Here is a 12491-nt window from a genome sequence, read left to right on the forward strand (position 1 = left end):
AAGTATTATTAAAATGTAGCTTCGAACACAGAACTTCGAATCACCAGATGTTATTCCCTTTAAAAATGATAAACCTTTCTGTACATTCAAAATTTTATTACATAATTTTTATTTCATTTAACATGCGTAGGCATTTTAAATAGGTCAAGTCTGTCGTTAATTTATCTTCTTCGCTGTCTTCAGTTGATCGCAGTCTTGTCTTTGCTATAACGTGTTCATTGATAATGGGCGTACTCGATTAAACGTTCCGGAATTGAATTCTCTCAATCCCAAAAGTAGCGACAATCGAGTGAACATGGGTACTTCGGGCTACAACGCATGCGTTGACTGGATATATAAATATCTCATGCAGCCGAAACCTGTTCGTTGTGTTTAATTACGTCACAATTCTACTCACACCACCTCCGTCGTCGGGACTGACAGAACTGTGACAGGACTGAATTCCGCGTCACTCGATTGCAATTCTGTCAATTCGGGACGTTCCGGACTGTGACTTGAGCATCCCAGGTCGTCAGCACACGGTTCGAAGAGATCTGTAGGGTTACCAATCTTATAGGTTATTCAGGTTCAATCGGCATGCGCAACGAATGTTTCCAACAGGTGCTAGGAATATTTTTACGACTGTGAATTCGGGGGAAAATTCGTGGATATTCTTGAGTATTTGTCACAACTGTCGTACAAGAGATTAAAATTATCAAAGTAATCAACAAAGACCCACGGTAGCGAGTTTCAATATCACAGATAATTGATTGGTGATTACTTGTTAATCTTTTGTGGCTTCACACCCATCCAGTTTTAATCTCACGGATAATTGATCGGTAAGTGTTTGCTTCACACCCACCGATTGAAGGCCGGATTATACGGTGTCGATTCAATGGAAATCGTATGACGGGGCGGCTGATTGATGTCGTAATCCAGAACGTACAGAGGTCGAATTACCCAGAGATTTTTTGGCTGAAGTAATAAGGAAATAAATCGGGACATGAAAATGGTGTTGGATGTAACAGAGTGCCGGAGTGATCAGAGGTCGAATGTGACAGAGTGCACTGTATTATTATCTTATTCTTTCCAGCTTCTGAATGCATACAGGGCCGTAACTAGCTCAGAGCAACGAGGGGGGCGGGAAGTGTTCTCAGGGGTGCTGTAATATTATTGATGGACAATGTATACCGGTATCGATTTTTTTTTATGGTCGAAAATTTTTCACAGGGGGCGGGGCTGGGGCTGAATGCATATCGCAACTTATCGGAATTGCTCATACCATATGCTGGGTACTTGCTACCCACAAAAAATTGTTATGGGATAAATCCTGCCAACGATCCCTTATATGTGTGAATACTTATTATAATTTCATCTGAATGCAAAGATTTGCAAATATAGTCAGACAAATTTAAACTTTTCGGTAATTGAAACAAAACAATTGCAACAAGTCTTTTTCAACTAGAATGTACCAGTACGCGAATATAGAGTTGTTTTAAATAATTTATAAAGTCTATGTATGTATTGTAAGAGAAGTGATTTATTATTATGTTTCAGAACCTAGTGTGTACACATACAGTCTAAGTAATTAAATCAACATCTCAAATGTCACATTAAGACCTCCTACACTGATAGTAGTCAATTAGACATTTCTCTAACCTGATATCAGTCTTACTAGTAGTTATATAAAAACACTATCTTATGAAAAATGAAACCAGGACATGCTACTGACGTCACTAACGAAACTATTTCATACAGGCAATGTTATTCATAAATAGAGTCTTGATTGGCCCAGTCAGAACAGAACAGTAGGACATTAAACCACATTTCATTTCATAGAAAGACTAGAATTTATTAAAGGAACACAATATAATTTGGTCATTTCTTCACAAAAAAACAGTGCATTTATTGCTTCATTACTTATTACACTATTGAATGACATAACTTTTACCAGTCTCCCGAAATTTTTACCAAGTTTATATTTTCATTTTAGGACACATGTAATTTCAATGCGTGCCCTCTTTCTTATACTGAAGACACACCATTTTATTCTGGAATAATCCCCATCATGGTGGGGTACTGTACCTCCTTTTTCTGGGAGCACCTGCTTATTCTAAGGGATTCCCTCTTATTCTGGGGACATTCTTTTATTCTGTATCAAAACTAAATGTTAACTAAAATAGTTTATATGGGTCTCCTAATGTTATACTATAAAATAAATATTCAACATTGACCATGTCAACCACGAGATTTATCTATTGATCTTAGCAATATCATTATACATTGTAAAAGGAAGAATACTGAGATCAAGACAAAGGAATAGAATTAAATACAAGTATCATATTCTCTTTGCATGTTTATCAGCCAGACATCTGCTAATAAAACACTGACTGTAAGGTCATTGGGATCAATTGATTTGTTAACCCTGTCAATCCTAGAATTTATGTCATACATAACTATGTCATCATCTCCACAGTGTGTATTAACATGCATAATATAAATCGAAGGTCAAGAAAATGTATACTACCAGTGCTTACGGATGTAGATTTATTGCATTTAAAGAGACAATTATTAGACAGAATCAGAGTCGAATCTTCAGTTTAAGATTAAGATTATATACAAATAATAAAAAAAACCCAAAAAACAATCACTTTGTAAATAGTGGCCATACAACTGTATGCTTAGGCATCTAGCTACAGCAGTTTGAACCCACATTTATTACATATATTTGTTTTCATTTTAAAAATAATGAAAAGTTTTATGGACCGTCTCTTTAAAACCAATCCCTGAATCTACAAATAAGGCCATGTTACCTTTAAAATCATAATAAAAATGTCAGTCAATTGGCGATCCTTAAATAAGTCACATACGGTGTACATACACGTATATTACTCTATCCGAGGTAATCCTCAATGTATAAATATACAAATCCTTATTTGGTCATGCCTGTACACAATGTATTGAAAATAAACTTACATTTCTCTGTTGAGAGTTGTCTTCTAACGACGAAGATTTCTGTAATTTTTTATTCCTGGGAAGTGAATTACTTCTAGTCTTAACTTTAAAGCTGGCTTTTTTATAATTGCTGCCCTTCTGTTTTCTGAAGAAGAATATGAATATGATTATTTACCTTGTTTAGGTACATATACTGGTATATCGGGTGCTGTAAGTCACTTTATTTATACAATAAATCACTACTTGATATATATACAAACCACTTACATGTAAATTATTCAAAATTTAACCAGGTTGTAACTGGATGTGATGAAGGTAAGAAAGCTGTCTTTCAAGATATTTATAATTAAGAAACCAAATGTTAAGTTTCAGAATAAATAAATATTTTGGTACAGTATTAATAATGGAATGGGTGCAGTACTGTTGAACTACAAGGTCAGATAAATAATGATATGGCAGGGAAAAATAAAAGGAAGAGGCATTCAAAGGGAATCAAGGGTCAAATACAATCTATGGATAAAACATTTTGAGCTCATTTTTAAAATAAAATTAAATTCCATACAACAGTTTTAGTAAGAAGCATTAGTGAATATAAGATTATCAACATGAATACACTCTGTATACCAAAACCATTCCTTACATGCAATATAAAACCCTAACAAGAATCGATTTTCAAAGAAAGTCTTCAAAAATGTAACATTCATGTCTAGTCTGTGGATCATTAACATCAATTTCCTAAAATATGAATACATTTAGAAGTCACATATTTTTTTTATTTATATGCAAGCCTATCAATAATCCAAAATAAAAATGTAAAAAATATGACTAATCTTTGTGACATGTGACCCCTGATAAGACAGAAAAGCTGGGTAAATATCTGTAACCATAATGTGAGCTAAATCTTTCTGGAGGAAAAAAAGCATTTATTCTAGCCTACAGGAAGAATAGTATATACACTTCAGTAGAACATGTTCATGATCAAATAACATAGAAAGTACTGAAATTTCAGGAAAATTACAATTAATTAATACAATCCACTTGAAATCTAACTCATTATTAAATCATATACAACTTAATAACCTTTATCTACTAACTTAACTGAACACTCTATACAATTGATTTTGGTTTTGTTTTTCCTTGAATTTCAGAAATTGTCAATAATTCTTCTCTCGAGTTCATTGTACAAAATAAATTGAATTTTATTTCTACGACTGAAGCCAAATAGATTATGATGACTTGTTCAATGACAGCTTCGCAGAGTACCAATTTGGTCATTTGAATATGTATTTCAATTGCTTATAGATGTAGATGGACAGAAAAGTCATACCAGTACATGTAACTTTGCGTCACCTTTAAACTTGTATTAGTGGTACTTTTTATGGTGGGCCTATAAACTAACATATCCAGTTGTAAATCTCAATATTCTGATGTCAGATATGAAGATCTCAATATATTGACTTGTATATCTTAAGATAGTAATGTACTTAAAATATACAACACAATACACTCTAAAACAAGAAATAAATGCGTAATGAAATTAATATGAATCGCTATGTTCTCTTGTCTAAACTTATGACTGCATATTTTTTTTTACGTTGATCCAAGAGAGAGAGAAATGGGCTGTAACATCCACTCAAAAACTAGGTAATTTGGATACATGTAAATGTATACCTTTATTTCAATAATTCGCTTGTGCACTGAGTAGATCACATTTAGTACATTAATTTCTTGCTCACATTAATTTCTTGGTTTATAGTACTGAGTTATACTATACATGTATATATTATAGTGCACAATATAAAAAGTAAATAGGACAAATAGGCATTTTTATTCTTCCTATGAATGTATGTATAGTATGTACATACATGTACAACCCTTTTAAAATTTAATATGATCTGAATATTTTACAATGTATATTACCCTACTAACACATACATGAATTACATGTATAAATGCCTATAACCTCTCCCTACATAAATGATTTTAAAATGATTTTATAATGTATCCCAAAGCTATCATTATTCTTTAAACATTTACATTGTAGACTCAACACGATTTAGTTCCTTTATCTCATAATTTAGTTCCTATTGTACACAATAAATATTTACTTAAATCATTTTGCTTAAATCAAAATTACAATAAATAATAACTACATGTACTATGTGTAATACTAGTAATAAACACTGCTTATAAAATTTGAAAGCACAAATGTGCAGACAGACAAAAGTACATGTAAAAACCAGTGGCAGTGCAATACATGTACATGTGTTTTTTTCAGCAACTTTGGGTTATTTGATACATGTACAGTACAATTGAAGTTTAAGTTTGGTTTTCACCTCAGGTCAGACCTGGGAGGAAATGAAATATCACGGTCCACAGACACAGTTAATGAGCTGTCTTTGGCCCCACTAAAAATTCTGCTCTACTAAATTCCCACTGTAGATTTGTTAAACCACTTATCTCGAGGAAGTTAACATATACATGTAGGGTACATTGTATGTACATGTACCCATGGCATCCCCGAAATTTAATACCGGTACATCAAACTTTTCATCAACCCATGTAGTCTGTTTATGTACATTGTAGATGTATTCCATGTATTAGCAATTAACGGAAGCAGCTGCATATTGTCACAATGTCTGCCATCAAATCCAATACAACAACTTTACAGTGTTTTCGAGGGACAAGGATTTGTGTTGTCCAGCCTTATAAAGTTCATAACACAATAAGTTTACTTGTAAATAAATATTAAAATCAAGCACAGTCGATCCTAATTAGTACTAGGGCTGTGTCGATACAGTTCATTTTCGATACAATACATATTGACGATACAGCAAACCGATACGCGATATGTATCGCAATATGGTGACATCACTAATTATGCTCAAAATAATCTCAAACTACATTCTGTTTTAAGACATTTGAGATGAGTAAGCAAGCATCAGGGTTCTTTATCTATTTTGAAACAAACGGCCAGAATAATGTTGGTCAATTGGGATCCCGTAGGAAATGGGTTAATTATAAGAGTCTATTCCCTTTGATATAACTAGACTTCAACAAAAATAATTATTGGTAATTTATGGAGAACGCGGTATGTATGTGATTACCACAAAAATAACAACAGAGGTACACCAATGATAGACACACGGTACAATTGTCACGTGACAACCATAGGCCTACTTGAAATTGCTTTAAAAAAAATTCCGTGCGATTATGATATAGCCTTCAATAAAAACGACAATATTTTTAAATTTAAGCCTTTGTCAGAATGTGTATAAAATAAAAAAAATCATGATATGTCACGTGTCATTGAAATTCAGCATTGGAGATGCCATCAGGAAAATATATTATTAAATGATTGTTTCTCGGTGTATTCGGTGTTCTATCATGGGATTATATTCAATGAAGATTTAAATTTACTTAACAATTGGTCAATGAATCTATCAATGTATGATCCAGTTATTATTATAATATCTACCGGTACCTGGAATTCATACGCGGCGTAGAAGATGCTTGATTGGCAAACCATGCCGTGATCGTCTTCTTTTGTCACGTAGGTTTCAATTCATGGTCTTTCTTAACTGAATAATTTTTTCAACGATACGGCCATATTACGTATCGATATAAATATCGCTGGAACGTATCGATACATTTTGGTGTATTGATATATCGATACAGCCCTTATAGTACAGTAATCCAACATGTACATTGTCATTGGACTCATCATGGAAGAGTACACCCTGTCTCAGGCCCAATACCTACTAAATGTTTACGTTTAACTAAATACCTAGTTCAATTAATATGATCGCAATATACACATTACAATATGACAAGTATCAAGACAGGATACTGAAACTTGGTATTTTTTCAATGCTAATCAAAACACGTTGAGTTCACGATTCTACATACATGTATACATTGTACCTGAATAAGAGGCTCTACATATACATGTATTTGATAAGTATGTCATATTGTTTTTTGCAAGCCTAGAAATAATCCACCTGTGACTACAAAGATCCTACACCGATTCTTTTTAAGCACAATTCAACAACCGTCTTGTTATTCCGCCATGCACAAATATTATTTACTTTAAATGCATACATGTACATATACATCCCAAGAAGTTAAAAATGTCAGGTAAAAGTACATGTACCTGTGTCCAGGTTAGTTTATTGTAAGCTTGTTTATCATAAATAAATCAATTTGAAGGCCTGTATATTTGCATGCTGAGGTGACAGTACACTATTACATTCTGTGTTATCATTTTGACTGTGCTTCAAAGCATTGTTTTGATTCTTTAAAATAAAACCCAAGAAAACATTGCTTGAAAAGCAATCATGCTGCTGAAGAAACACAAAGTTACAAACATATGCATGATCATACACTTGTTCAAAAGTTTTCAATATCAAAAATGCTATTGGAAAGCTATGGAGAAACTGGGTAAATAAAAGTGCCAATAACAGAAATAACTAAAATAACAGAATTTTAAAATAAAAATAAAAACATAACCAAATTGCATCAATATCTACTTACAAAATCTTGGTAAAATTAGCCATTTTACTGTGTTTCAAAAAAATGAAAATACAAAAATGAATAAATGATAACACGCAAATAAAATTGGATGCATTCATATTTGACTTTGAGCATGCATAACAATAATAAATCGGTTCTGACATCGCATGCTACACGTTTTCAGGGTCCGAGTTCATGGAGTGAAAATATTTAGTGGGGTACATTTATTTGAGACTTTAATCTGAGTAGAGGGTGATGGATTTACAAATGAAAATGATTGACCCATTAATTTGCTGATATTATAATGATTTGGCTTGTATTTTGGGATCTATTTGGTAGAATTTATTTTGAACAAATACATGTAAATGACTAGAAAAGAACTCCAAAAAGTCTTAAAATAGGTACGAATGTACATGTACATGTAACAGTACATTGTACATTCTTATATTTTTAACCTTCAGTATTAATGACTCACTGGTACAAATGTAGCTCTCTCTCATACATGTATACTATACATGTATACAGAAATTAAAAGGTTAATTGGAATATTAGCAATTATGAGAAAGAATTCATTCTAATAGCCTTATCTTTTAAGGACTTTTCACGTTAGTCCAACAGTATCTTTTACATGTACATGTAGGTAAAAATAAATTCTGACCTCAACTTCATTTTCAGTGTACATACATGTACTTAAATGTAAGTACACCGTACGTATGTTAATCGTGTACAAAATGCACACAAGTAAATGTTAATTTTAGTACATTGTACATGTAACTACAGTACATGTACATCTTCATATACATGTACATCTTCATGTACAGTAGATACGAGTACATGTACACATGTACTAAAATTACCACTGAAAACAAACTATACTTGTATACATTGTACTATACAAATCATTTTCATAAACACTTTCTTATTTACAGTGTAGTGTACATCGTAACTGTAACATATTTTATACATGTACAAATGTACATGTACTTTCACATCATGCTACATGTACATGTACATGTACAGTAGTGTAACGTCTACAAGTAGTATACAACATCTTCCCAAACATGCTTTAAAAAACAGTAATGTTTGAATCTTTTTTATAAATATAGCCCTTGATCTTTGTATAGAAAAATACATATAAACTTACTTGTAAAAACCAAAGCGCCGACTTGGAGGTCTTCCTGAAGGATCTATCTCCTGATTTTCTCCATCTAATAAAACAGACACAAAATAATATACATGCACATGTACAAACTATTGATACTTGAACCAAAATTAACCCCTGACAGTTTCTGTCTGTGACGGGACAGAGAATGGCATACTTGCTATTATGGTACATGTAGTCACGTAGATTAAGACGATAAAAGTTCAACAGAGATTAATCATGTCACATGTGAGTATATGTAAATGTACAGGTTTTGCTTTAGTCAGAAATCAGGACTTCTTATTCAGCTTCAGTTTGTAAGGATGATGGTTAAAAAAAAAAACTGACATCCCAAAAATGTCTTTCTGTCAGGTACTGTAGCTCTACTCTTCATCAAAATCAAAAGACTGACATCAGAGTTCAAATTCTAAATGGTATTACATGTACATATTGTACATGTAAGTACAACTGTATAAGTATATTATACATGTACATGTAAACATGTACAACATGAACATTTTGAAAGAGGAAATTCAATTGGAACTATCATGTGCAGTATCTGAACCAGTGATGGGATTTCAAAATTTTAGTTGTCGGACATTTTCTTCTCAAAAATAAAGGGACATAACTCTTATCGTTATCTAAGCAGGCGTTTTCAAACCACAATTATTTAAGAATCACGTGTCAACAAAATATTCAAATTCATATGTAATAAAAAAAATAGGTGCACCTCGTTATTTTTCATATCTAATTCCTGTACGGTTTTCAAATTTATGTCAATAATATTCCTACAATATTACATGACATCGTAATACCATAAAATGAAAGCGTGCCGACTACTGCGCATCCGTACCGGTTTTAAATTCCCCAAAATTACCGTATTTTTCGGGTCATAAGTTGATGTACAACAATGTAATGTACATGTGTACAAAGTACACATCAAACTGAAATGTTCAAAATTATATTCTTGTTCTATGTTGCAATACATGTACATGTATGCCTATATGTACCTGTATTAATATGTGACCTTACTAAATAAGAGACTTACCTCTTTCAGGTACAAACTCGTAAATTCCATCACCGTCAGAGTAACATCCACCTTCACTAGATGCTCCGTCAGAGACTTCGTGGTATTCATTTTCTCCAGGTCGACTAGCCGATGCACTCCTTACTCTAGCTGTATTTTTCTTCCATGTTCTACCTACGTTAGTTTTCACATTGCTATCATTGATTTGTTGAACAAAATCAGAAACTTTTAATCCACTAGCGAAAATTGATTCTTCCTTACGTTTAAATGAATCTGTGCGCGAAACTTTAGCTGCAATTTTAACCTCTGGTAAATCCTTAGGTAACAGAATTGCATCTTTTGTCACTTTATCTTGATGCTCTGTGGGGCATCCACGTTCAAAATCAAATTTTAGTTTTTCAAATCGCTCTGAGCTCATGTTACGGGAAACTAATCGCTTATCGGCACCTGGTGGGATAAACATATTTCCAAAGCGTTCTTCGGATAATTTACGTAATTTCACATCACAAGCTTTATCACTTAATCTATTCACAGTATCATTTAAAGGTGGAGTCTTCTTAACACTTGTAGATTCACTCTTAACTTCCACTGTCTTATCACTTCCGGCATCACTCGATAGTTTCACTACTTTTAAACCATTTTTGTCATCTGTTTTCTTTGCTTTGTCATTTTTCTTGTCGATTGAGTTACTTCTTTTCTTTTCCTTTGCTTCATCTTTAGATTTTTTAAACCAACCTGTTAATCCTTTACCAGATTTATCTTTGTCCTTCTCCTTATCTTTGTCCTTTTCCTTATCCCTGTCCTTCTCCTTATCTTTAACTTTATCCTTCTCCTTGGTTTTGTCCTTCTCCTTAGCTTTGTCTGTTTCCTTCTCCTTATCTTTGTCCTTCTCCTTAACTTTATCCTTCTCCTTAACTTTATCCTTCTCCTTAGTCTTGTCCTTTTTGTCTGTTTCCTTCTCCTTCTGCTCTTTGCCACTGTCCTTCTCCTTAACCTTTTCTTCTGTTTTGTCTTTAGCTGAAACATGTTCTACTTTGATTTCATGCAGAGCTTTAACCTCTTCTTTCTTCGTATCTAAAAGGTTTTCTTTGGAGCCACGGTTTTTGAAGTTTTTATGCTCCAAAGAAGGACGCCTATATCCTGTTTTTTCGGTTTTAGAAACTTCACTACTTTTTTTACTGTCTCTATAGCCGCTCACCACACCATCTGGTTCAATTTCAAATTTGATAACCTTTTCGCCATCCTTTACTAAAGAATCATCCACTGATTTACTACCTAATAAATCAAATTTCTTTTCAGTTAATCTAACAACTGTTTTGTCTGAGCCTCCCTTGCTGCCATTGATCACTTTTGGTTTGATATCAGTTTTTGTTTTGGTTGAAGTGGGCGATGTTTTAGATGTTGATACACTAGAAAGTCCATATTTTTTAGCTACTGTGGCTATAGAGGAAGAATCCACAGTATCACTATCATCTTCTGACTCATGACTTACAGGAAGTTCCAAACGTCGTTGAAGAGAGGGACTTTTCCTAGGACTACTATGTAAAGAGGCACTACTTGAAGATATATAAGATCTAGGACTCGTTTGTTCACTTTGAGAGAAGCTACTCGAGTCTAAGGATCCTAAATTTGAACGAAATTCATTAGAGGGTTTGAACGCCCTAGGACTAGTTTCTCCACTCTTATATCCGCGTGGGTTAGAAACATGTAAAGATCTTGGACTAATATTACTTTGAGGACTTGATCGTCCAGATCTAATACTATCCTCTTCAGAGGAATTTGAAGACATGCTTAAACCAGATCCAGTTCTTCCTAAATTAAACTTTAAAAATTCTCGTGCTTTATTTCTTGAATCCTGATTGTCCAAACTGTCGGAAGTTGCAACAGTTCTTGTAACAAGTTTAGAGGATGGGTCAGAACTATCGAACGATGTTTGTGTAACAGTGCATGTCTTTGTGTGTTTTGTAACAAAACTAGTTGATTTAGGATCACTTGCATTAAGTCTCTCGGCACGTACTTTTGCTAATATTTCATCTGCTGTTTTTATACCCGTTGTTCGTGCTGGTGCTGATTTGGGTTGCGAGAGAGAAATAACTTTAACCCCTGTTTCTTCAGGTTGTTGCATGCTGCGGGTAGTTCTGGTAATTGTTCGAGTTTCTGTAGTTCTTTGTGTAGAAGTTATTCCAGCTCCTTGTTTGGTTTCAACCTTTGTTGTAGTCACTGTGGCATCGTTATCAGACTTGTCAAACATGGCTTTCAGATCTGAAACATTGGCAGGTTTGAGTGGAGTTCGAATACCACGTCCAGGTGTTCGAGTTGCAGCACCAACTCTATCACGAGCAACGTCCCTACCAGTGGTTTTTAAGCCTGTTCCGAATTTCTTCTGTTCCATAATGAATATAAATCAATTATCACAAATAGGACAGAATCACTAACTGTTAGGTTTAGCAGCTATCATAATTATAATATATTCATAACATTGCAAAGCAAATGATAGTTTATGTTATCAAAAATATTTGTTGACATTTTGGTTATAATTATTATTAGGCTATAACATCTGCTTCATGCTCCATCATGCAACATGTTGCTATAATAATGTACGTAGCATTAGGATTCTATCATCATGCCATGAATCTACGATTAATTCTTGTTAGTGTTTGTTAAAACCTGAAAGAATACGAAAAATATAGTTAAAAATTTGGTTATAACATAATTTCGATATATAAAAAAAAACTTGAATTGATATTAGGGAAATTGTGGCTTGATTGCAATTGTTAAGTTTTGTGGGATGACAATCTGTCTTTTTTGAAAATTCTACTTCCACAAATAATGCCAATGTTGAGAAAAGCATTTTTTAGTTCAACTGTTCAAATTAAA

The 12491-nt window shown here is 33.3% G+C and overlaps 1 protein-coding gene across 4 annotated transcripts in view; it reads right to left on the reverse strand.

The window, feature by feature from the left end:
- Nucleotides 1-12491, reverse strand: part of LOC126826691 (uncharacterized) — a 50135-nt gene that overhangs the window by 30323 nt on the left and 7321 nt on the right. For all 4 annotated transcript variants that reach the window (XM_056102143.1, XM_056102142.1, XM_050555691.2 and 1 more), the window contains exons 2-5: nucleotides 9636-12281; nucleotides 8591-8654; nucleotides 7468-7494; nucleotides 2956-3079 (exon numbers count right to left, since the gene is read on the reverse strand). In XM_056102143.1, the coding sequence (XP_055958118.1) occupies nucleotides 2956-3079; nucleotides 7468-7494; nucleotides 8591-8654; nucleotides 9636-12006 (2586 nt within the window). In that variant the 5' untranslated portion in view covers nucleotides 12007-12281. The remainder of the gene's footprint in view (nucleotides 1-2955; nucleotides 3080-7467; nucleotides 7495-8590; nucleotides 8655-9635; nucleotides 12282-12491) is intronic.

This window comes from Patella vulgata, chromosome 7 (assembly GCF_932274485.2).
Source record: "Patella vulgata chromosome 7, xgPatVulg1.2, whole genome shotgun sequence".
Classification (NCBI taxonomy): domain Eukaryota; kingdom Metazoa; phylum Mollusca; class Gastropoda; family Patellidae; genus Patella; species Patella vulgata.